This window comes from Pygocentrus nattereri, chromosome 7 (assembly GCF_015220715.1).
Source record: "Pygocentrus nattereri isolate fPygNat1 chromosome 7, fPygNat1.pri, whole genome shotgun sequence".
Classification (NCBI taxonomy): domain Eukaryota; kingdom Metazoa; phylum Chordata; class Actinopteri; order Characiformes; family Serrasalmidae; genus Pygocentrus; species Pygocentrus nattereri.
The window spans coordinates 20366926-20394273 of NC_051217.1; the positions used below are offsets into that span (position 1 = coordinate 20366926).

The 27348-nt window shown below is 42.0% G+C and overlaps 1 protein-coding gene across 1 annotated transcript; it reads left to right on the forward strand.

Moving 5' to 3' along the window:
- Positions 1-10670: 10670 nt before the first annotated feature.
- eif3m (eukaryotic translation initiation factor 3, subunit M) lies at positions 10671-19680 on the forward strand. The gene is made up of 11 exons (XM_017708004.2): positions 10671-10797; positions 12533-12665; positions 12774-12912; positions 13758-13881; positions 14015-14109; positions 14199-14282; positions 15144-15243; positions 15337-15418; positions 18364-18507; positions 18695-18755; positions 19470-19680. The coding sequence occupies exons 1-11, from the start codon at positions 10756-10758 to the stop codon at positions 19591-19593; spliced, it is 1128 nt and encodes a 375-aa protein (XP_017563493.1). The 5' UTR covers positions 10671-10755; the 3' UTR covers positions 19594-19680.
- Positions 19681-27348: the final 7668 nt, after the last annotated feature.

The following is a 27348-nucleotide window of genomic DNA, read 5'->3' on the forward strand; positions in this document are numbered from 1 at the left end:
TTGTTTGACCTGCATTTTTTCTTGGTTGTTTCTTTTTGCTTCTTGACCACATAGTATTTCTGACCCATGGTGGGCCTAAAGCATTCAGAGTGGAGCTTGATTTTCTCCTCTCGCTCAAAGATGAAAGCTTTAAATGCTGTTTATCTGATGGGGGGCAGTTTTGGTGTCTACCAGGTCTTTCAGGTGGTTGTTAAGAGTCTCATTTCCTCTTTAGTTTTAAAAAATTTTTTGACCAGTTTTCAGCCATGTAAAAGCCATGTTTCTTGTTCACTTATTCTCCTCTGATGTTCCCCTTCCTTAACCACATATTGTTCCAGTTGTGACTGCACCTAAAAGGGAAGTTCGTGTGAAGACATTGTTGTCATTTCACTGTTCGGTGAAGCAATAGTAGAGTTGTCAATTTAGTCACTGTGGGAGAGTTTTTAATAGACAAACTGTTGAGAATCGATAACATTCCAGGAAAACTTCAGCAGCTCAGCTGACACACCACACCCATAAAAACATTCAGTAACATTTGCTCACCCTCTGTGCATCATGTCCATATAACACCCATCCACTTGAGCCTCTACAACACCTCCAGTTCACTTCCATGGAAGCCTCTAGTTGCATTGGTTAGAAATGACTAATGTGGAAACAATTCAAAGTCTGTTCAAAAATAAAATGGTTTGTGAATTTTTAAAGCATTAGATACAGTTTGTCACCTTCATCCTTTAAAGAGTGTCTAACTGGCTTTCTGCTTTTATGCACCAAAGAGTTAAAAATTTCTAAAAAATTAGACATTCAGTTCAGTAGTTTTGGCCCAATCCCATTACACCCCTCACCCCTACCGCTCGGCCCTTAGCCCTCTGTTTTGTGCATTCATGTCTAGGTTTAGGGTGTCCCAATTTTTGTTGAGATAGAGGGGTAGGGCGAAGTGTTCGGGCTACATGGCCTCCAAACGGAGGTTTTTCTGAGACACTCCAAACAGAGAGTTATGAGGGAAAAAAAGAAAAACAGCAAGACGGCTGAAAAAGAGACCAATGAAACCCTCAAATGTGAGAATTTTCTCAGTTAAAAATTACAATAGCCACTGTATTGTCTTAGTTACTACAAGCATAAAAAATCATTAATAGCATGCCATGTTCTCAGTAGCTAGCTAGCTAATTGTCCCGTTCCACCTTAAATAGTCCAACAGTTCTGATGCCTGAAGTATACGTAATTGCTGCACCATTTAAGGTGGAACAGAAAAATTCAAACAAGAAGCTGGTGAATATCTGACTTCAGCTTCATATCACGGAAGAATCAGCAGTGGGTCGGTGATAATAAATAATTGCCCCCCTCTTTGAAGGTGTATGATGCCCTAAATGTAACTAAAGCCCAGCAGTGAGGAGCTGAACTTTACCCTCCTCTGCTGTCACTGCAGACGGACCAGGTCACCTACAGAGCAGCGCTAGTAGCTGTTAATGAAAAAGAGTTTTTTCCCAATTTGTAGGGCAAGATTTCAACCACTCCCCTTGTAACTCAGTTCCAGGGGATTAGGGTGACACTCATAAACAAGGGGTAGGGGTAAGAAGAAGGAATGGGATTGGGTCTTTGCTTTTTTTTTTTGTCTTTTTTGGTGTCCTTCCATTGCTTGGTCTGCACACTTTGGTGAAGCACCTTAAAATGCAGTATGAAATAAATGATTATTATGATTGCATTATATTATTATAATGCATTAATGATACACAAACATCATAAATGATTAACACCAATTTTGTAAAACGCATTTTCCTGGTTTGATTTTTGCAAACCATCCGTAGTTCCACCCTGAAGCCCATCTGCTCACACACTGTACGTTGCTACTGACCACATAAACTGTAGGGTCAAATTTGAGCGAATTAGAGAAATGCAATCACAATGAACTACACAAAAGCCTGTGATTAATTATTTCAGCTGTACATTATTATTATTATTATTATTATTATTATTATTATTTATTGTTGTTGGTGGTGGTAGTGGTGGTGGTGGTGGAGGCGTTTTCGTTTTGGTCTTTTTCTTGAAAGTCTAAAAGTTTGAAGACACCTGCTCATCCTATTTCTTTTTAAAGGTAGGGTATCAATAGCAGTAATATACTGCAGTAACATCCTCTACTCTTCTAGGAAGGCTTTACACTAAATGTTGGACCATTGCTGTGAGGATCTGATTGAACATTAGTGAAGTCAGGTACTGATGTTGGATGATCAGTTCTGGATCAACTCATGCCAAAGGTATTGGATTGAGCTCCATCACTCTAGAGAACCCATATCCATTGCTCCACAGAACCACGCTGGAGGGCTTGATACCCCTCTAGCCCACACTTGGCATTGAGCATGGAAACCTTAGGCTTATTTGCAGCATTCTATTGGTCAGTCCTGTTCTATCAATATATACTATATTTGCAAAAGTGTTCACTCACCCATCCAAATAATTCAGGTGTTCCAATCACTTCCATGGCCACAGGTGTATAAAACCAAGCACCTAGGCCTGCAGACTGCTTCTACAGACATTAGTGAAAGAATGGGTCGCTCTCAGGAGCTCAGTGAATTCCAGCGTGGTACCGTGATCGGACGCCACCCGTGCAGCAAGTCCAGTCATGAAATTTCGTCACTACTAATTATTCCACAGTCAACTGTCAGTGATATTATAACAAAGTGGAAGTGACTGGGAACGACAGCAACTCAGCCACGAAGTGGTCGGCCACGTAAAAATGACAGAGCAGGGTCAGCGTATGCTGAGGCGCATAGTGCGCAGAGGTCACCAACTTTCTGCAGAGTCAATCACTACAGACCTCCAAACAAAATGTGGGCTTCAGATTAGCTCAAGAACAGCATAGAGAGCTTCATGGAATGGGTTTCCATGGCCGAACAGCTGCATCCAAGCCTTACATCACCAAGCGCAATGCAAAGTGATGAATGCAGTGGTGTAAAGCGCTGCCACTGGACTCTAGAGCAGTGGAGACTTGTTCTCTGGAGTGACGAGTCACGCTTCTCCATCTGGAAATCCGATGGACGAGTCTGGGTTTGGCGGTTGCCAGGAGAATGGTACTTGTCTGACTGCATTGTGCCAAGCGTAAATTTTGGTGGAGGGGGGATCATGGTGTTGGGCTCGGCCCCTTAGTAAAAGGATCTCTTAATGCTTCAGCACCAAGACATTTTGGACAATTTCATGCTCCCAACTTTGTGGGAACAGTTTGGGGACGGTCCCTTCCTGCTCCAACATGACATGGATGAGCAAATTTCATGTGGAAGAACTTGACTGGCCTGCACAGAGTGCTGACTTCAACCTGATAGAACACCTTTGGGTAGAGTAGAGACTGCGAGCCAGGCCTTCTCGTCCAACATCAGCGTCTGACCTCACAAATGCAGTTCTGGAAGAACAGTCAAAAATTCCCATAAACACACTCCCAATTCATCAACTCCTCCCATAACAGTTGAATCTGTTATAGCTGCAAAGGGTGAGCCGATATCATATTAAATCCTATGGATTAAGAGTGGGATCTCACTCAATTTCATATGCAAGTGAAGGCAGACGAGCGAATACTTGACAATATAGTGTAGCTGTGTGTGTGCAGTTGAATGCCTGTATAAGCAATGGGTGAATTCACTAATTAGTAGAGCTGTCTGGATACTTTTAGATATATAGTGTAATTATTATTATTATGTTTACAGTACTGCCAGTGTACTAAATGTTGACCTAGCATCCTCCTCTCGGTCTGGTTCACCATGTCTACACGCAGCTCACTGAAGCGAGGAGCATTCTGATGAGTTCACTGACCTAACAGATATATGACACAAGTCCTGAGGAGGCGGGAGGGGAGGGAGGTGGGTTTGTGGGAACCTTCTGTAAGTATGGAGGGAAGGTGGACATGGTCAAAAACTGAACGTCTACCTTCCTTAAAAGCCCTTTTAAACATAGAATTTTACTTTTCAATGAACTCTTTACTATGTGAATAAAGAACTATACAGGAACATTGTTATGATTATTTTTACTGAAAATGGCATAATTCATTGATACATTTAAAAATATAGATAAATACCTGCTCTGTGAGGGTCCATGGAGGTCCTGACCACTGAAGAACAGGGTAAAAGGGGGCTAACAAAGTATCAGAGAAACAGATGAACTACAGTCTGTAACTGTAAAACTACAAAGTGCTCCTGTATAGTAAGTGGAGCTGATAATGTGGACAATCAATGTATGCACAATGTAGTTGTACAGTTGGCGTTTGTTGTAAGCTTCAAATGTCTGCGTTTGATCTAGAATGGCCAAAAAATGTGAATTGCTGTTAGCTTGGTGCTAACATACTATTAGTATCTCATGGGGGCAACAGCAGTGGTAATTATAGTTAGTTAAAACTATGCAAAAACATGAAAACTAGTGAAAACATTTGTTCGTCAATTGTAGTAAAAATAAAAAGGTTTTAAAAATGTGAAACCTAAATCAAAACTATAAAGTTCACAGCAACACTAAAACAAAACAAAATTACTTTTTTCGGGGCATGTACATGAGTTTAGAGCCCTTCTTTGATTGGCCGTCTTTAAGGAAAGCTGGAGGTGAGCCGAGCTGTGTGCGTGTAATTTCATTCTACCCCTATCAAAAACCTACAGTGGTCATCATAATACCAAAAAACTAATAGTGAAACTAAATAAAGACTAACTGAAACTAAACTGTAATCCAAATTCAAAATAAAAAAGGAAATAAAAGTAAAAACTAATACAATTTAACGACTATAATGATCCTCATAATCTAATTCTGATTATGGTAAAAATTATCATTAATATAGAGTTTTTCCCTTGTTTTTGGCCTAGTTTGGGCATTTATGGCCCAAACTGAAGGCCTTGATCTAATACTATTAACTACTGTCCCCAAACTTCTACCGGACAGTGTAAATAGGTATACTGACTGTAATGACCTGTATTTCTTCTAACTGTAGTAACAACAACAACAGCCCAGCAAAAGCTTTTAAAATGTTTATATCATTGATCAGCCAGAAAGGGTTTTTTCCACTTGGAAGAGAGTCAAACCATAATTTCAGCATCTGACACATCACAGCTGAATTCACAGGAGCGTTTGGTACCAGGCACTTCCCTGCTACTCGGAAAGTGATGTATTGTCGCTGGCTTCGTGCTGCATGCTTCTTGGATGAAATATAACTGTTCCTCTTCAACATTTAACGGACCCTTATTCTTCTCGCCAATAAGACAAAGTTGCCAATATGCTTTTAAACGCTGGTTGAAGGTCTTAAAAATCTCATCCACTTGTTCTTGTCATAAAGATTAGTGTTTTCATAGCTTTAGCACATGGACCACTCTACTGAATTAGGTCCCACAGTAAGAATTAAGTATTCAGGCCTTTGATAGTTACAAAGATTATGTTATGATCTATTTAAAACCAAGGGATTAATTGAGATAGTAATAAGCAAAATATATGGGGGCAGTCGTGGGCTGGAGGTTAGGGATCCAGCCTCATGACCGGAAGGTCACCGGTTCGATCCCCAGAGCCGACAGCACATGACTGAGGTGTCCTTGAGCAAGACACCTAACCCCCAACTGCTCCCCGGGCGCTGCGGATTGGGCTGCCCACCGCTCCGGGCAAGTGTGCTCACTGCCCCCTAGTGTGTGTGTGCTCACTAGTGTGTATGTGGTGTTTCACTTCACGGATGGGTTAAATGCGGAGTTGAAATTTCCCCATTGTGGGACTAATAAGGGTCACTTAAATAAATTAAATATGGTTGGTGTAGCGTAGTGGGTAACACCTCTGCCTTCTACGCAGTAGACTGGGTTTCCCCACCTGGGTAAACACCCTACACTATACTAATAAGAGTCCTTGGGCAAGACTCCCAACACTACCTTTGCCTACCTGTGTAAAATGATCAAACTGCAAATCACTCTGGATAAGAGCGTCAGCCAAATGCCATAAATATACAAAACCATCATCTATAGGCTCCTTTCCATTGAGAGGTATCCGCCTGAATCCGTAATCCCAAAATTTACACTTTCAGGGTTTTTTTTTTTCAAGATCTTTTCTATTGCTTTTAAATAGAAGTTTAACTTTCTAGATTTATTCTGAGATTTGATTTTAATATTTCAGACAAAGTGCTGTTCCACGTTTTAATGTCACTACCAAAACACAAAGAGTTTTAGTCTGTAGGCAGGGCTTATTTTAGCTGCTGCATTTTAGAGACTGCATCCCTGTCCCTCGTGGCCACATGGTAGCTGTGTTTTAAAGTGTAGGCTGCATTTCTCCGCCGCTACGTCATTTCAGGCTGTTCTAAAGTAAAGGATCCTTCATATACAGCCTACAAATGCAACCTACGTTCTGGGTGATTTGAACAATGTTTCAGATGTTTCTTTCCAGGCCTTCAGTTACCCACAGTTCTCTGCACTCGAACGACGCAAAGGAGAAAAAAAAACAGCACCACCAAAATGGAAATCAAAGCCGCTGGAGCAGAGCTTGTTTTAAAATGTAAGTTGTTTGTGTCCTTGAATTTGTCTTTGTTACCTTAGAAAGTGTAAAATCACTGATTAATTAAAGTATTTGTATGTGTAGGTTATCATTCCATATAAGAACATCATCTCCATTTCCGTGAAGAGATGAAAAAGCAACAAACTCCGTGCAAAAGGCTCTATTTTATCTCACCAGTTCCTTCACGAGTTTGGCGCCGCTCTGGTGGCGTCACCGCACAGCCTCGTTAGGTCTGTTCCATTTATGTGACCAATGAGAAGTCTTCATAGGTCCTACAGTCCGACTGAGGGCCTGCACTACCTCGGCTGCAGCCTAGGCTTTGGACACAGCTGGTGAGCAGTTAGATCCCATTGTTTTGAAGTAAATGTGTCCCAAAGTCTGAAAACCAGTGTCTAATATTAAGAGTTGTCACTACCAAGTAAACGTTTTTGTGTTTTAATAAAATTATGATTTTGTGTGTGTTCAACTATTCAAATCGGTGTTTGCTAATCATGGACTGGCAGTCGCTCTTAAGTTCTGCTCAGAATGAGCTAAAATTGTCACTACCGAAACAATCACTGCTGAAACATTCGGTAAAGTTTCAGTAGTGTTGTGATTTTTAGGAGTGGCGTGCTTTTGGTAGCGACATAATGGAATGCTCAATCATTCATTTCAATAAAATGGACATAATTAAGGTAGCGGGTAACTCAAAGCAAAAGGATTTTAGTCTAAAGTCTTTTTCAGCTCTGATTCCAGATCTCTTCGGTAGAATCATCCATATATTGCACATGGTTGCTTTGCTAACCAAGTAAAGCACAAACATAACTGAAAACCAGAATGACATGATTTTTAAAAATTCAGATGGTTTAATAACTGCTACAGCTTCCTAGTGTCCATTTCATGTTACCTCAATCCCACAGTGTCTCCCAGGACCTTCAGTTTGCATGATAAATGTTTCAAACACCTCCCTGTGACTAGATGTTGATGACTTGTACAAGAGCCTTGGCTAGTAAAACTGAAACTTATAAGACTGTAATGGAGTCATCTGGCCCAGTGCATGTGAAATTCCCATTAATCAAGTCATGACAAAAAACCTCAGTTACTTAGCCTAAAAATGATCATACAGGCTTAACATGAACCCTAATCATATCCAGTATCTCACATTTAGGCAAATATTTTATTCTATCGTTTCATGGGAAGACACCATAGAAATGAAACTTGATATAACTTAAAGTGGTCAGTGTGCAGCTTGTATAGCAGTGCAGATTTACTGTCCTCTGAAAAGAACTCAACACACAGCCATTAATGTCTAAATAGCTGGCAACACAAGTGAGTCCACCTCACAGTGAACATGTCCAAATTGTGCTCAAAGTGTCAATGTTTGTGTGACCATCATCATTATTATCTAGCACTGCCTGAACCCTCTTCGGCATGGAATTCACCAGAGCTGCACTGGTCGCTACTGGAATCCTCTTCCACTCCTCCACGATGACATCACGGAGCTGGTGGATGTTAGACACCTTGCGCTCCTCCTCCTTCCACTTGAGGATGCCCCACAGGTGCTCATTTGGGTTTAGGTCTGGAGACCTACTTGGCCAGTCCATCACCTTTAACTTCAGGAAATCAGTCATCATCTTGGAGGTGTATTTGGGGTTGTTATCTTGTTGGAAAACTGCCTTGCGATGCAGTTTCCAAAAGGAGGGGATCATGCTCTGCTTCAGAATGTCACAGTACATGGTGGAATTCATGTTTCCCTCAATGAACCGCAGCTCCCCAGTGCCGGCAGCACTCATGCAGCCGCAGACCATGATGCTACCACCACCACGCTTGACTGTAGGCAAGAGACAGTTGTCTTGGTACTCCTCACCAGGGAGCCGCCACACATGCTGGACACCATCTGAGCCAAACAAGTTTATCTTGGTTTGCACACAGAGGAAGTAGAGCTCATTTAATCCAGCCGTGCAGTGAAACACCCACATACCTGCACACTAGTGAACACACACACACTAGGGGGCAGTGAGCACACTTGCCCGAATCAGTGAGCAGCCCTATCCACTGCACCTGGCGAGCAGTTAAGGGTTAGATGCCTTGCTCAAGGGCACTTCAGTCAAGTATGGTCAACTCACGGGATCGAACACAAAGCTGGCTCCCAAACCTCCAGCCCACTTGATAAATTGCAACCCAATAAAGCTTGTTAATTAGTTAATAAGTTGAATGAGGCATGCTAAATGAAGGAAAGAGCCTGAAATATGCACAGGGAGTCCACTTTGGGAACCCAATATCTAATGTGTTTTGTTCAACTGCTGTGATGCCCCCACTTCTATACGAATTGGGTAGCTACATTTCTAAGAAGCTTTCACACAAAACTTTGTAGCGCTTCGGAATTTCCACTCAGCAGAAGTGTTTGTGGATACCTAAAATGTTGTGAAAAATTACATTGGAAAGCTTTTTTTTTAACACAAAAAGCTGATCAGTGAATCAAATGTCAATTAACTGAACTGGTTCCAAAGAGTCAGTCCAGTAAACTGAATCAAACTTCCCATCACTACTCAGATGGCTTGTGTATTACTGGCTATGTGCAAATCTGAAGGCGGCCCTCTCTGTCTGGTTGCCTGTACTGTCTCATGAGTCAGTGCTTTAGAAGGCGGCGTTGTAATGTGACGAGACGAACTGAACCGCATTTGAGACGTGCTTCAACAGGGCTGCTTCTTTGGTGAGGGTACTGGGATGGGGAGACAGGGCTGTTTCATTGGGATGGGGAGACAGGGCTGGTTCATTGGCAGGGGTATTGGGATGGGGAGACAGGGCTCGTTTATTGGTAGGATTATGGGGACGGGGAGACAGGGCTGCTGAGCCTGAAGGCACAACTGATTTAGCATGAATAACTAAAAGTTTGCCTGCACTGATTAAATATCAGCTAAAACAGGAGCCAAATGTAAATACACTGTTAGAGGAGCAGAAGTATACGGAGCCCTACTGGTGACATCCTGTATAAATAAAAATAATATGTGGCCATGACCTAGTAAAGTGTGTGAACAAGATCATAATGCGTGGCCACAACTTAGCAAGGCATGAGATGATTAAGCCTTGACCAAAGCTTAATAAAGCATGATCTTATTCCCACACCTTTTTAAGTCGTGGCCATGACTTATTTATCCCGTTCCCACACATTAGGATCTCACTCCCACGCATTAATATGACGTGACCACGTATTATTTTGTTTATATGGGATGTCACCAACAGGGCTCTGTGGAAGTAGCCTATTTAATTAAGGACTAAGCTAACAGGTTAAATCCACCGCTCACCGACTACGCTCACCTTTCTCTGGGTGACTGTTGCTCCTTCTTTTCTCTCCTGTCTTACTTTGCATTTTTTGGAAGTCAGACTTTTCCTTAGGAAGGTGAGACACGATGCTCAGTCCTCACTCTGGCTGCTCACTGCTAACAAGTACCCTTCGCGCCTGGTTTGGACGGAACCATTTCATGCCAACAAAGGGGGTATACAGCGGCTCTCTGGGTGTTCACTTCTTCCAAAAACAAGAAAAGAAACAGTTTAAAGGTGGATTATAATAATAATATTCTATTAATGGTGAAAAGGTAAAACTGACCGTATGCTGTAATAGTTTTGAGGACCCCTCTCAGTCACAGCCACTTAGAATCGTCCTAGCTCCTCCACTGTGTCAGCGCCGGCGTTTTCTGTTCAGCATCTGCGCTGACGCACAGGATTATGGGAAATGTAGTCATCTACATTGCCTTCTATCATTTTAGGGTGGATCTCCGTCTAAACTCGCAAAGAAACAATGGTTTAAAAAATTCCCATTAAAAACCTACATTTAATTATTTCTGATGGCCCTTTATTGAACCCTGATGAGCGCTTTATAATAAACTCGATCGTGTTAATCGCCACGTTTAGCTGCATACGATATATTTTCATGTATCTGTAAATACAAATCTACATTAATGAATTTATGAAAAAAACAAGATTTTCGTATTTTTGTAAATCCATTTTTGTAAATCCACTGCTGTATTCTTTTTCGTTTATATTTTTTTTGTTTGTTTGTTTGTTTTGGTTTTCTTTTCTTTTTTCCGCGTTAATAGTTCAAAAAGAAATTCAGTTGTTTCAATTGTATCAGTAGATAATCGCAAGGTGGGGAAAAACTACACTACCTTCAAAATCAGACTTTATTTTATGTTTTTATTAAAAGCTGCAGTGTTACTTTAAGACAGGGAGCCGGAAACACGCACGTCCTTTTCCGGCCTCTGTAGCCTCGCCGTGAGTGTGGGCTTTATCTGCGCTGTGGAAAACGGGAGAAATATGAGCGTCCCGGCCTTTATCGACATCACCGAGGAGGACCAGGTACTGTGAACACCGGCTGACATGCTCTTTACCGCTAGTGTGCGGTCAGATTCAGTCATTTGAGCAGGTCGGTACTTCAAGCTTCAGCCGGGAGCGAAACACCTCAGCCCGGCCGCGTTAGCCGCGAGCTCGCGTGGAGGAACCGGCGGCGATTTCTGATTAAAAACACTCGCTGCCTCCTGCCTCCGAGTCACTGACTCACCGGGTAGAGCTTCACCCTTACCTGAAACCCATGTGTTGATGCCAGCTGTGCTCTCCATGTTTTCAAACTCCATAAAGTTTCTGTAGTAAAAGGCAGGCTTTATCTAGAGCCATGAGCGCTAGGTTAGGTTACCATGCTTAAATGGTCCTGTGCGTGGCTAAATTGGTGGTTCTATTACACAACAACAGGGTTCCAGCTTCAGACGGCACTCCTACATATTCTGGTATGGACTATCAAGTTCAGCTCCATCCTCTGGACCTGCCTCTCAGGCCAGGGTTTGTTTGTTTTAGCGTCTTACTTACCTGCCGTATTACCCCACTTATCTGACTGTTACCCCAGTGACCCCTTTCTCTGCCACTTTACGCCCGTTAACGGCTGCTGCACTCAGCACTTTAACTTCAGACCCATACTGTGCACATTAGCGAAGCCTACCTGGCCAGTAAAGCTTGATTCTGATGTAGCTCCAGAATGGATTCTGCTGTTATGACGCCAAGCTTGTTACAGTAGCTGAAACCTTTTGATCTTATACAGAACCGGTTTCAGAAAAGTTCTGTCTACTTTTTTTATATTTCACCATGCATCACCTGTCTAAAATGATCAAATTGTCAGTCGCTCTGGATAAAAGTGTCTGCTAAATGCCGTAAATATAAATGTAAATGTTCCCGAAGTGGCCAGGGAGGTTCAGCCCCAGTTCTGTTGTATACCTGCACTTCACAGTTCCCTGCATCATTTGCTAGTAGGGGTGTAATGTTGTATGTGTGAGCCGATTCATTATGACTTCTGATGCTAAAGTCCAGATTTGGTTAGATTTTTAAATATTTAAAGGGATTAAATGGTTTTGGTTCTGCTGTGCTTTAATTATATGCAACACAGGGCTGGGTCTGGGCACAGAGAGGATATTTGAATGGAAATGGGAGAGCGAGCATCGCACTGAACACTGTATCTACTGTTTAAAATGATCTTAACTCTAAGATGCTTTTGGGAAATTGTGTTAAATTAGCTCAGACAAAATAAATGTAGTATTTAAAGCAAAATGTTGATGAGCATCTCCTCGTGTATGAAATAGGATGCGTCCAGATGCCTGGTTTTCATTGTTGACGGTCATGAGAATCAGCAAATATGAGACTGTTAGAAAAGACTGGGGGGGCATATTTGTGATGCTGATTGCATGGAAATGTACTGCTTTGAATGGTAATATTATTTATGTGTTATATTACACACACACACAGCACCCATTTTTGCCAGTGATGTGAGGAACAGTAGGAGCTGGATTGAGAACCACAAAATCTGAAACCCACAATGTAATGTTACTTCCAGAATGCCCAGAATGAGCGTTTCAGTGGTCAGTGCCTGCTAAAGTAAACTGGTGAAGTTGCTTTATGAGCCTGTGTGAACTCTTTTTTACTTTGACAAAAATATATAAATGTGCTTTTACGTTAAAACTGACGGTCTGTTTTATGCACATATTAAGCGAGAGTGACCATTTATTCTTAATACATTTATTTGTTTGTGTTCCTATGCTTACGTGTGTAGGCTTCAGAGCTCCGGGCCTACATCAAATCCAAAGGAGCTGAGATCTCGGAGGAGAACTCTGACGGAGGCCTCCATGTCGACCTGGCTCAGATTATCGAGGCATGCGATGTCTGCCTAAAAGACGATGACAAGGGTGAGTGTCTGGAAGGCCATGAATAAGCCTTCGGTGTTGACCCTGTGTAGCTGTGTACAGTGTTGGGGTTTTGTATTCAGTATCTTGCTCTTGTGTGTGTGTCTGCAGATGTGGAGAGTGTGATGAACAGCATCGTGTCTCTGCTGCTGATTCTGGAAACGGAGAAGCAGGAGGCGCTGATAGAGAGCCTGTGTGAGAAGCTGGTGAAGTTCCGGGAAGGAGAGCGGCCCTCTCTTAGGATGCAGCTGTATGTGTGGAATCCACCCGTTCGTTTATGACTTGGCGGAGTCATTCGCTAATTTATTTATTCATTCATGTAAAAAATTGTACTTTGTGTCGATGCCGCAGCTGCAGTGGTTTGAAACTCACTGTCAGCTGACGTGACAGTTTGCAGTTAGAGTTCTTCCCCCAGTTGCATTGAAGTGTCCGAAGATATGATGTTAGTGGCATTTTGAGAAGATGACTTTAATGAGGAAAAACAGCGAACCACGTACTGCTGGGCAACCAGAGCTACACTGAATGTATATTAACGTTGCCATACTCAAAATAAAGTAATTAAATGTAGTAACTTTCAAAATAAACTTTTCACGACAATAAGACATGAATGTCAGCTTTATTCGCAGGAAAAAACAAACGGGCTACTGTTGAAATTCATGAAAGCCATCCCAAAGACGATTAGAACCATTAGGAATAAAACCTGGTAATTTTGCTCTCTAAAGGGAATTGGCCACCAGGAAATGATCAAATGTATCTGGAATCCCAAAACAAACACAAAAAAACAGGATTAGTCAGTTCAAGTCAGTTCAATTTCAGAATACGCTCTACTTTTGGAAACGTCAGGTAGCTGTTACATCTTTGACCCTTAGAAAAAGGAAATTGGGTTGGCATCTTATTAATGTGATGATAATAAGAGTAATAATAATTTAAACCAAGCCATTAATAAAAAATAGAGGACAATAGCCAGTAAATAATAAAATAACGTTATTAGTTTTATAAGCAGATTTGGACTCTTCACTGCCTGTCTATCTATAGTTGTTGCATTTGTGATCATATAAACACATGTATTTTTCTAATGATCTATTAACTCCTCAGCCTGAGCAACCTGTTCCACGGTATGGATGAGAATACACCAGTGAGGTACACTGTATACTGCAGTCTGATCAAGGTGGCAGCTGCCTGCAACGCCATCTCCTTCATCCCCACTGATCTGGACCAGGTATAATCCTCAATTTGTCCATCAATGTCCAAATTAAGCTTTTCACATGCTTATTCTATAAAAGAAAGTACTTCACACACAATTACTAATAGATAAATGTGTATATATTTTTTTACCTTTGTGTTCTTTTTAGGTACGTAAGTGGATCGTTGACTGGAACCTGACCACAGAGAAGAAACACACTCTGCTGAGGCTGGTGTATGAGGCGCTGGTCGACTGCAAGAAGAGGTATTCACATGAAGACTTTGGCTTTTAAAGATGGATTTGCCTTTGAGTTTGATGCTGGATCCTCAGCATGTGCTTTTGGTGCCCTACAGTGAGGCTGCAGCTAAAGTGATGGTAGAGCTGTTAGGCAGTTACACAGAAGATAATGCTTCCCAAGCGCGGGTAGATGCCCACAGGTATGTTTTTCACTCTCTCTCATTCTCTCCTGCTCTCTGTACCACTCTCCAGTGTTTTAATAGAAACAGTAACTAAAGTGACATTCACATTTACATCTCTGAGAAAGGCATCAGTAAATGCGGCTGGAGTTTGTGGTCAAACGTACACATTCACTGACCATGATGCTTGTGTATTAGTGAGATATATATATATATATATATATATATATATATATATATATATATATATATATATATATATATATATATATATAAGCAAAAAGCAGAAGAGAACCTGTTCCTCATGTGACAAACATCAATGCCAGAATGTGATCAGATTTTGAGAGAACAATCTGTCCACAGCTTCACCTCTGCACAACCTGCAACTGCTTTATTTGATTTTACTTAACTTAATGACTTTTTGTATGTTTTAACTATGTCTTAGCTATTGTTAAGATCAAGTGACCCTTATTAGTCCCACAATGGGGAAATTTAACCTCCGCATTTTAACCCATCCATGCACTGAAACGCCCCACACAAACTAAGGGGCAGTGAACACACTTGCCCGGAGCGGTGGGCAGCCCTATCCGCAGCACCCGGGGAGCAGTTGGGGGTTAGGTGTCTTGCTCAAGGACAGTTCAGTCATATACTGTCAGCTCAGGGAATCAAACCGGCCCCCTAACTTCCAGCCCACGACTGCCCCCATAATTTCTTTAGTCATGCTTTCCTCCTGTCTTCCCAGCAGATCTAAGATGCATTTTTTATTTAGATCTCATCCTCAACCTGCTTGCTTTCTTGAATGTTATAATTGATTAACATTCCAAAAGCAGTGAAGTTGATCAGGCTGTCTCAGTGCATTCACACTGACCGCTCTATCCACAGATGCATTGTCCGTGCCTTAAAAGATCCGAACACGTTTTTGTTTGACCATCTCCTGGCTCTGAAACCTGTGCGCTTCCTTGAGGGAGAGCTAATCCATGATGTAAGTAGAGATGCAAATGAAGTTTTATGGACAACATTCACAGGCCAACATCCTGTAAATTCTACAACCTCTCACTCGAATGTCTCTCTTCAGCTCCTGACCATCTTTGTGAGTGCAAAGCTTGCAGCATATGTGAAGTTCTACCAGAGCAACAAAGACTTCATTGATTCTCTCGGTAAGTGTGTGTGTGTGTGTGTGTGTGTACCCTGTTCTTCAGTGGTCAGGACCCCCATGGACCGTCACAGAGCAGGTACTATTTGGATGCCGGATCATTCTCGGTTCTGCAGTAACACTGACGTGCTGGTGGTGTGTTAGTGTGTGTTGCGCTGGTCTGAGTGGATCAGACACAGCAGTGCTGCTGGAGTTTTTAAACACTGTGTCCACTCACTGCCCATTCTATTAGACACTCCTACCTTGTCAGTCCACCTTGTAGATGTAAAGTCAGAGATGATGGCTCATCTGCTGCTGCACAGTTTGTGTTGGTCATCCTCTAGTCCTTCATCAGTGGTCACAGGACGCTGTTGGTTGGATATGCTTGGTTGGTGGACTATTTTCAGAACAGCAGTGACACTATATAGTAAATATATCTTGAGATTTAACTTTTTTCTAGACATTTTACTTGTTTTAAGTCATTTTATGAAGTAAGTTCTCAGTGGATTGGCAGATAATTTTGCTTGCTTTTAAGAAATATGATTTTTAGTCTTATTATATTACAACAGTCACAGAATGAGAAAATTGGACATCCTGACTGGATTTAAGGTGATTTTATTACCGGAACATCATTTTTTGCAATGTAAGCATTAATTTGAATGACTGATGAATATTTAAACTGTGTTCAACATTAAGCACCTTCAAAGAAATAAGTTCATCGGACCATTAAACACAAGCACAGTGCTTCACTGACCAGTGGAGCTGCGGCAGTTCTGTATTGCTGGAATGTGAGACTCAGCATTGGCTTTGTTTGGCTTCTGCCCAAAGCAGCCTGTTAATTAGAGCCGGGATCCTCCCTGCCTCTGACAGAATGAGGCAGTTCAGACTTGGGTAAAAACAAAGAGTCTCTTCTCTAATGACTCCTCCAATTGGCACATAATGAAAAGGGTCACAGGTTCCTTGGTTGTGTCAGTGGTTATTTAATTAATGTAAATACACTGTCAGGTTGGCCAGACATTAAGTATTTACTTGGAACGTCAGCAGAGCTGTCATTCATTAGACTGGAGCAGTAAAGGGGTCTCTAGCAAGTCTTGATGTAATGATCTCTGAACTTACTACTTGCTTGGTGTCAGCCATTAAAGTTTTGGTGCATCATTAAAGTATCATTTTTATTTGTTACCTCATGTTGAAAGTGATTTGCTGTAATTTGCATATATAACCAAAAAGTTGTGGACACTTGACCATCGCACTTTCTTGAGCATCCCTTTCCAAAACTACAGGAACAATAGCCATGTTTGTGCAGCCTGATGATCGGATAATAATCCCAATAATAGCCCAATCGGAGTAGAATACGTCCATGTATGTGCCTCAGTCAGAATAGACTAATCTTATTGAGGCCATTCACAATACAGTGTCTATTCGATTGATCAAGGTAGGTAATCCTGTAAACAATCCTTTAAGTAGAAGAATAATAATTACACAAACGCCTGTATTTGATTGTCTTCCCAATCAAAAAGTTTACTTTGTGTGCGTTCGCGTCATAGTGAAAGTTGGTGCCGTTCAACACGGCGGAGCAGAAACTGGTCTGCAGGGGAGACGCAGTTTATGCTCTGATCTTTAAAAGAAGGCAGTGGGACGGACATTCAGCTTATGTGTCTGAGCACGACGTCTTCCTCTCAGCCTTCTTTAATAAGGACATGTGAAGGACATTTTCCTGAGTCTGACATCATTTTACAGCTATTAATAACACAAGCGCTGCTCATCTCACTATGACTGGACTCGTGCGTTGCTTGTCATGGTAACCTCTACGCCAAGTGGTTCTCTACATATGCACATAATGTTGGATCGGATTACTTGTGAGCATGTAAACAGAGGTTTTCCATCTGATTGCCCTGAGTTCGCTCTGAGTTTGCATGGTCTCCCGATTCATGGCTGATTGGATTGGCAAAAATCTTCGCATGCAAACACAGCCTCATCTGGGAAATTGTGCTCTTTGTTATAAAAGGTTCTTCCCCGAAGTGTGGACACAAGGTTGGACGTATAAAATTGTGTGTGTGTGTGTGTGTGGTGTGTGTGGTGTGTGTGGTGTGTGTGTGTGGTGTGTGTGTGTGTGGTGTGTGTGTGTGGTGTGTGTGTGTGTGGTGTGTGTGTGTGTGTGTGTGTGTGTGTGTGTGTGTGTGTGTGTGTGTGCTGTAGCATTAACATTGGGCCCAAACGCTGAAAAATAGCCTTGGATCATTATCCCTCCTCCACCAAACTCCACTTTTGGCACTATGCATTCCAGAAGGTAGCGTTCTGGCATCCGCCAAGGCCAGATTCGATCAAATACTGAATCCCAGATAGTGGCGCATGATTCATCACTCCAGAAAACACATTTCCAGTGCGTCCAGTAACAGCGTGCTTTACGCCTCTCCAGACACGTGCTGTTGCGCATAGTGATCTTAGATTTGTGTGCAGCTGCTCTGCCAAGGAAACCTATTTAATGAAGCACATGACTCTCAGTTCTTGTACTGATATTGCGTCCAGAAGCAGTTTGGAACTCTAGTGAGAGATGAAACGGAGAATTGGCTTTTTACACACTTCAGTACTCGGTGCCCCTGCTCTGTGAGTTTGCATAGTCTGACCTTTTGTTTCTCCAAGATGCTTCCATTTCATAATACTGGCACTTACAGTTGACATAGGCAGATCTAGCAGAGCAGACCTTTCATGGATTGACTTGTGGCAAAGGTGACATCTTAAGACAATGCCATGTTTAAAGTCTGAGCTCTTCTGTGTGACCCATTCTACTGCTAATAAAGCTTTCATTGCTATGTGTTTGATTTTATACACCTGTTCATAACAGGTGTGGCTGAGACACCTGAACTCAATGAGAAATGTCCACATACTTTTGATCATATTCCTCCCTTGACTTTGTTTTAGCAGTTACCAGTGATTTGTCTGACGTTGTTTTGTGTTTTTGCTTGTGTTTAGGGTTGTCCCATGAGCAGAACATGGCGAAGATGAGGCTGTTGACCTTCATGGGCATGGCCGTGGAGATGAAGGAGATCTGTTTCGACACAATGCAGCAGGAGCTGCAGATCGGCGCTGATGATGTTGAAGCCTTCGTCATTGACGGTAAACTCGCTGACTGTCTCTGTGATTGTGCTCCCTGCTGAGATGAGAGAAGCTCACAAACCACAAGTATATCTTGTATCTTTAAACAAACTCTCAGGAGCAGGACGGTATTACTAGGACTGTCCAAGATTGTGCAAGACTTGTCTACAATTTTCATTCATGGTTATTTCTCATTTTTCTTTGTTAGCCGTGCGGACAAAGATGGTGTATTGCAAAATCGACCAGACACAGCGAAAAGTTGTTGTGAGGTGAGCTGTGGGATTACCTTTATCAACATTGCAAAGTTAATTTTTTACGATTTTCATTTATTGTTTTTGAGTATGATTTATTCAGGCTTCGGGCTATTTCTCACAACAGGGCAGGAGATTAGATCAGCAAACACCGATCAGGCATAAGATTATGCTTGTTTCTACGCTCATTGTCCATTTGATCAGCTCCACTTTCTATATAGGAGCACTTTGTAGTTCTACAGTTACAGACTGTAGTCCATCTGTTTCTCTGATACTTTGTTACCCCTTTTACCCTGTTCTTCAGTGGTCAGGACCCCCATGGACCCTCACAGAGCAGGTACTATTTGGGTGGTGGGTTATTCTCAGCACAGTAGTAAAACTGACATGGTGTGGTGGTGTGTTAGTGTGTGTTGCACTGGTCTGAGTGGATCAGACACAGCAGTGCAGAACTACAAAGTGCACCTATATAGTAAGTGGTGCTGATAAAATGGACAAAGAGCGTAGAAACAAGGAGGTGGTCATGTTATGCCTGATTGGTGTATGTGGGTGTTGTGTTTTTTTTTTTTTTTGTTTATATAAATCTCCCTATTGTTTTGTTGTATGTTATGGCCAATTTAAAATGATGACTTAAATAAAATAAATAAAGTTTTCACACGTTTTCTTGCTTCAAATATGTTAAAACCTGTCTTAAAAACTTTTAACACTAACCTGTACTTCTGTTTTGCTCTGTAGCCACAGCACCCATCGCACATTTGGTAAGCAACAGTGGCAGCAGCTGTATGACACCCTCAGCTCCTGGAAGCAACATCTGGCCACCGTCAAGACCAGCCTGCAGACCCTCTCTCCAAACGCCTAGCACATCCCACCGGTTGCAATTACATCCATTTCAGTTTTTATATATATATAAATATGCCCAGTCAATAAAAGACAAGTGAAGACCGTATATACTGTTGTGCCTACTTGTGTGTTTAAAGCGGAATTTCAACTTCTTTTTTTTCCCCGGGTTTTAGCAGAATTCGTTCAGTGAGATGGTGTCTAACACACACATGGCAGTTTTATTTACTGTCCAAAACAATGCCTGAACCTGCACATGCCTTCTGTACAGCTTAGTGTTCCTATGTCATTATAGTGGTAAATCTAAAGTTTTCTTTGGGGTTTTTTTCCTTTATGTGCATCTTGGGCATCAGTCAGTGTATAACCACTCTCTTAGAGGTGGGCATCAGGTACCTGTCACCACCACTGTGAACAGTCCTGACTTGTTTTTCCCCTTTCTATCTTTCTTTCTTGAGAACTGAGCATTTCACACCAAACCGTTCTGAATGACTCACTCCCCCCCCCCCACCCCCCCCAAAAGGACTTCAGTGAACCATATGACATGATTAACTAGTAGAGGAATTTGACCTTTTTATTTGATTAATAATAATAATAATGAAACATTTCCCATGTGGTTTGTACATCCTGTTTTAATACTTCTGGATATGTACACTTAAAAAAAAAACACGTTAAAGACTTAGACACGTTAAAGGGCCCATATTATGAAAAAACAATGATTCTTCACTTTTATTAAATCAGAGTACAAAGCAAAATGTACAGTTTTCTCCCCAGTCCATACAGTCCACATGGGGAAACTAAGCTGCAAAAACAACCTGTTTTAAATTCTTAGTTTTTGTGATGTCAAAAAAACCAATATATAAACCAACAGTGACCAATCCTGGTCCTGGACATCTACCTTTTTGCATAGTCTAGTTCCAGCTACAATCTGCCATACCTGCTCCAGCTAATAAACCTCTTCAGAAGTTCTTGATTGGCTAGATCAAATGAAGTAGTGTTAGGGCAGGCAGCATGTATTGTAAAGAAAGATGGATGTAGCTTGGATCTAAACTGCAGGATGAGAGTTGGTGACCACTAACGCACTACATGAATAGAAGTATTGGGACACCTATTACACCTACAGTGGCATTTATGGCATCCCATTCTACATCCATAGGCATCAATATGGAATAGGTTCCCCTTTGCAGCTCTTACCAACTTACACTCTTCTGATTTTGGAGAGTGTTTGTGAGGTCAGACACTGGTGTTAGATGAGAGCGCCCGGCTTGTGATCTCTGTAATAGTTTCTAATCCTAAAGGTGTTGGATGGGGTTGTGGTAAGGGCTCTGTGAGGGCCAGTCAAGTTCTTCCACACCAAACTCGCCCAGCCAGGCCTTTATGGAGACTGCTTTGTGCACTGGGGCTCAGTCGTGGGGCACACTGCAGTCAGGCAGGTACCGTTCTCCTGGCATTCGCCAAACCGAGTCTCATCCATCAGACTGACACATAGAGAAGCGTGATTAGTCACTCCACAGAATGTTTCCACTTCCCTAGAGTCCAGTTGTGACGTGCTTTATTCCACTCCATCCAGCGCTTGGCATTGTGATTGGTGATGTAAGACTTGCACGCAGCTGCTCGGCCGTGGAGACCCTGTTATGAAGTTTCCAGCACAGTTTTTGTGCTGAGGTTGATGCCAGAAGAGGTGGCTGAGTTGCTGTGGCTCCTAAACGCTTCCAGTTGATCATGGAATATCCAGGAGGTAAGAAATTTTGTTAACTGAGCTGTTGCAAGGGTGGCGTCCTATTACATCACCACGCTGGAATTCACTCAGCTCTTTAGAACAACCCATTCTTTCACAAATGTTGGTAAAGGCAAACTGCATGGCTGGGTGCTTGATTTTATACGCCTGTGGCAATGGGACTGAATGAAACACCCAAATTTCAGTGTACAGCAGTTTAGCCCTGCACATTCATGTCATAAGGAATGTTTCAGCTTTAAGTGCTTTTTGAATGCAACAACCAATGAGAACAGAGCTCATTTACATATATCAGTCTTAAAGGCACAGTAACACTTCAATTCTAATAGACAAAGAGAGGTTGGAACATGGCTGTGTACATAAAACCACACAAGCATATGTGAGGAAATAAATGCTAGAACAGTAGTAGAAAATGGGCCCTTTAACAGTCAGGGTTCCATTTGTTAAATGATATTCGGAAACCTGCAGTGCCAGACTGTTCATCCACACTTGCTGCATTCTGGTGAGCCTTGAGTCTCTGCAGGAATTTCATAAATTTTGCCTGTGATGACGTTCCTCCTGCTAGCCACACTTCTCCAGAGGAGTGAGGCATAGGGAGTGTTAAACATGTCAGCAAAAAACTCAGTAATAGTAGGCCTCTGTACTGCTAAAAGGAAATGCTTATGAAATTCTCTGCCCGTCCAAAGGATTACTTTCTGTACTTTTCACACGCTTTCTCTCCTCATTTAGCACATGAGCACATGTATCTCTGGAAAATGTTACATCTGCTCTGCCTCAAAGAGGTATGCATTCGTTTATATTAGAACGCATTAAGATATGAGATAAAAGGACGAGTTACATTTGTGATCGGATGTCATTGTGAGTTTCTTTCTCTGTTCAGTGCAGCTATGTCTTGTCCTGCATATGTTCTGTCTGTTTACAGTACGTTTGCTTCACAACAGGCCCAAAAAACAAACGCTTTCCCTTAACTGTCCTTATGAAAGGGCTCGTCTTCAAATCCACTTATAATGTTTGTATGGTTTTATGTCATGTAAAACATATTGTTTTACATGACGTTCTCCAACCTCCGTTTATTCACTTAGAAATGAACAGGTTTCTGTGAAAAAGTATTCTTTTTTTCTCTATTCTTAGGTTTAATCACATAATAAAACTGCTTGTGTTTTGTCATGTTCTTTTAAATGATTGCTTTATGAATTAAATGACAAAAAAAGGTGCAGCACTTATATCACCCCTGTGAAAAAGTAACTGTCTGCTGAACTTAACTGGCTGTACCTCTTTTAGCAACAGCCAAACATTTCCTATAACTGGAGATCAGACTTTCATATCACTGCAGAGAAATTTTGGCCCACTCTTCTTTGCAGTATTGCTTCAACATTGGAGGGCTTTCATGGACAAACAGTTTAAGGTCCTGCCACAGCATCTCAACAGGGGGTTCAAGTCAGAACATTGACTAGGCCAGTCCAAAAACACTGATATTCAATTGATTTCAGTTTTTACCGTTTTTGTTTGTCTCTTTTTTTACATTTGGATTCTTTTGTGGCTTCCTGGATGAGTCGGAATTTTGGCAGGTAATTGGTCATTGTATGTTTACATGGGTTATCTTATATTAAATTTAAATCAAAGACTTTAAAAAATAGAATACTTTGTCACACTGCAGTATATGTAAATGACCTCTGTTTTGATTGGCTGTCTTGCTCTTGCTCCAAAAAGCATTCTGTGCTAAAATGTCCAGAGCAAGCTGTTATGGTAATTACGTTCTAGAAGTTTCCAAGGACCTAGAAGCATATAATGGCCTGTTTGCTTCTTGACAGCAAGGAGCAGCACAACATTTAATAGTTTTCCTGCATCTTCCACTTTTATAACTGCTGGATACTGTATGCAGAAACAACACACTGCATCACTTCAATATGAACTGGCAGGGCTAATCTACTGTAGGCTGAGTGGACAGTCACATACAAATGTGTTCATGTATGACATCACAAATATGAAATATTCAGAAAGAAGTGTTTTTGGAGATTATGATGTTTTTCCACTAGGCAGTACAGTACAGTGTGGTGTAGTTACGAATCCATTACAACTCATTTTGTGTTTTGTTGTCGTTTCTACAGCCCAAAGAATCATGTCCTACTTGAGTACCTGTGCTGGGTTTGGTTTTCTTTCTTGTCAGGGTACCAAACATGCCAATCGCAGAACCCTTTTATGTACTGTATACAACAATATACAACACATTCTCTATCAGTCTGAAAAACCTTTTCACCATGCAAAGAACTACACTATATTAGCAAAAGTATTCGCTCGTCTGCCTTCACACGCGTATGAAATTGAGTGACATTCCATTCTTAATCCATAGGGTTTAATATGATGTTGGCACACCCTTTGCAGCTACAACAGCTTCAGCTGTTCTGGGAAGGCTTTCCACAAGGGTTAGGAGTGTGTTTAAGGGAAATTTTGACCGTTCTTCCAGAAGCACATTTGTGAGGTCAGACACTGATGTTGGACGAGAAGGCCTGGCTCACAGTCTCCACTCTAATTCATCCCAAAGGTGTTCTATCGGGTGGAGGTCAGGACTCTGTGCAGGCCAGTCAAGTTCTTCCACACCAAACTCACTCATCCATGTCTTTATGGGCCTTGCTTTGTGCACTGGTGCGCAGTCATGTTGGAACAGGAACGGGCCGTCCCCAAACTATTCCCATAAAGTTTGAGAGCATGAAATTGTCCAAAATCTTCCGCTGACCCTGCTCTGTCATTTTACGTGAGTTCCTGTCGTTCCCAATCGCTTCCACTTTGTTATAATCCCACTGACAGTTGACTGTGGAATATTTAGTAGTGAGGAAATTTCAAGACTGGACTTGTTCCACAGGTGGTGTCCGACCACGGTACCACGCTGGAATTCACTGAGCTCCTCAGAGCAATCCATTCTTTCACTAATGTTTGTAGAAGCAGTCTGCAGGCCTAGGGGCTTGGTTTTATACACCTGTGGCCATAGAAGTGATTGGAACACCTGAATTCAGTGATTTGGATGGGTGAGTGGATACTTTGGAAATATAGTGTATCTGAAAAGGTCAGCATGAAATGGTTCTAAATAGAACCATTCCCTTTACAAAGGAACCCTTGAAGAACCATATTTTTAAAGAATGTATGTGATGGGAAATACTCATCACTCATGGAATAGTTCAGAGTTTGAATGAATCGCTATCCCATGCTGTACCGTAATGACCAGTGAAAAAACAATATTTTTTTGTGTGTTAGGAGTGGGAATCATACATTTTAGTACATTAACAATGTTTATGTCGTACACTCAGTTCTTTAATTTGAAGGATAATTAGTTTTTCCATAACATGGGCCTCTGAAATTCATCCAAAAGTGTTCCTGTGAGCTCGATCACACATCAGCATCTGGGCAGTGGTGCTCAGGACATGACAAATAATGTGAGAAAAATGTGGCTTCATTGAAATACATGGAACACCACAATGACTCTGACAGTCTCTCTCTCTTTCTCTCTCTCTCTCTCTCTCTCTCTCTCTCTCTCTCTCTCTTTCTGGTTAGCACTTCATACTATGATGATGTGCTGTTGAGATTTAGCAGTTGTGGCTCATTTCTCCAGTCCTCTATCTGATGAGCTGTTTCATGACCCCAGTTTATCAGGATCTGATGCAGGTAGCATATTTCAGCAGTGAGGAACGTCCCACATGATGCTTTCTTATCAATCCAATAAAAGGCAGTTTCACCGCCGAATATATTTCAGTGTGATTTTTGCTTTTGCTCAACGACCCAAAACACTTTTCCCTCATTCTTCTGTACACTATGATTTACGCCAGGATGGATTAGAGAGGCTTTTAGCTTTGAGTGTGTTTACTCCAGGCAACTACAAGCTATTAAATCAGCTCAAAAGTTTGGGTTCATAAACTTCAGAGTAATGGCTTTGCTCCAGTGCTGTAAAAATGTCCCTCCGAAAGCGCAGCAGAAGGTAATTCCCACTGTGGAGAAATTATCACATCACCAGAGCCCAAAACAATCTGTGCTTGTTCGTCTCCTGCTGAGCGTATGTTTAAAATCTCAGAGCTTTCTGACGAGTTCAGTGCTGTCTGGTCTTACACTGGAGATAAAGGCAGGAATTTTGCATTCACATCAGCTTTCCTCAGGCCGCTCAGCCCCGTCCACATTCTTCAGTCCGATTCAGCTGCTCTCTAACAGTGTCCAGACGCCTGCTGAGGGACAAGGGTGAAACAGTGCAGCCTATTACTATTCAATTAGCACCAGGCTCCAAGAGGACCAGAAATATATCATATCGCTGCTTTTGCATAAAGAGGGACTTTTCCTGCCGGGAGAACATTTGTACAAGGCACTAACAGTGGACTATCTGTTCCACTCAGTTTGGATACTTCTGCATGATCGTGAACATTATCCATGCCATGATAAGATGCGTTGTTGGAATATGAAGGATGTTTAGAGGATGGTTTGCATGGTTTACACTATGGTACACATACATGCATTGTGTGTGTGTGTGTATATATATATATATATATATATATATATATATATATATATATATTATCACTGGTGTCTGAACAAAACCTCATATCTCTAAAATGGTAACTTTACTTTACTTTTAATGGAAGTAATGGAATATGAGGTTTTGTTCTGACAGCAGCAGCAATACACACTTACACACACACACGTACATATATATATATATATATATATATATATATATATATATCCATCCATCCATTTTCTAAGCCGCTTCATATATATATATATATATATATATAGATAGATAGATAGATAGATAGATAGATAGATAGATATACATATATCTTAAATTAAATTAAATTTAAGGGAACACTTAAACAACACAATATAACTCCAAGTAAATCAAACTTCTGGGAAATCAAACTGTCCACTTAGGAAGCAACACTGATTGACAATCAATTTCACAGCTGTTGTGCAAATGGAATAGACAACAGGTGGAAATTATTGGCAATTAGCAAGACACACTCAATAAAGGAGTGGTTCTGCAGGTGGGGACCACAGACCACTTTTCAGTATCTTTCTGCTTTCTGGCTGATGTTTTGGTCACTTTTGAATGTTGGTGGTGCTTTCACACTCATGGTAGCATGAGACGATGAGACGGACTCTACAACCCACACATGTGGCTCAGGTAGTGCAGCTCATCCAGGATGGCACATCAGTGCGAGCTGTGACAAGAAGGTTTGTTGTGTCTGTCAGCGTAGTGTCCAGAGGCTGGAGGCGCTACCAGGAGGCAGGCCAGTACACCAGGAGACGTGGAGGAGGCCGTAGGAGGGCAACAACCCAGCAGCAGGACTGCTACCTCCGCCTTTGTGCAAGGAGGAACAGGAGGAGCACTGCCAGAGCCCTGCAAAAAGACCTCCAGCAGGCCACAAATGTGCATGTGTCTGCTCAAACGGTTAGAAACCAATTCCATGAGGATGGAGTTGTGTTCACAGCCCAACACCGTGCAGGACGCTTGGCATTTGCCAGAGAACACCAGGATTGGCAAATTCGCCACTGGTGCTCTTCTCTTGAGCACATGTGACAGACGTGACAGAGTCTGGAGACACCGTGGAGAGCGATCTGCTGCCTGCAACATCCTTCAGCATGACTGGTTTGGCAGTGGGTCAGTAATGGTGTGGGGTGGCATTTCTTTGGAGGGCCGCACAGCCCTCCATGTGCTCACCAGAGGTATCCTAACTGCCATTTAGGTACCGAGATGAGATCCTCAGACCCCTTGTGAGACCATATGCTGGTGCGGTTGGCCCTGGGTTCCTCCTAATGCAGGACAATGCTAGACCTCATGTGGCTGGAGTGTGTCAGCAGTTCCTGCAAGATGAAGGCATTGAAGCTATGGACTGGCCCACCCGTTCCCCAGACCTGAATCCGATTGAGCATATCTGGGACATCATGTCTCGCTCCATCCACCAACGCCACGTTGCACCACAGACTGTCCAGGAGTTGGCGGATGCTTTAGTCCAGGTCTGGGAGGAGATCCCTCAGGAGACCATGCGCCACCTCATCAGGAGCATT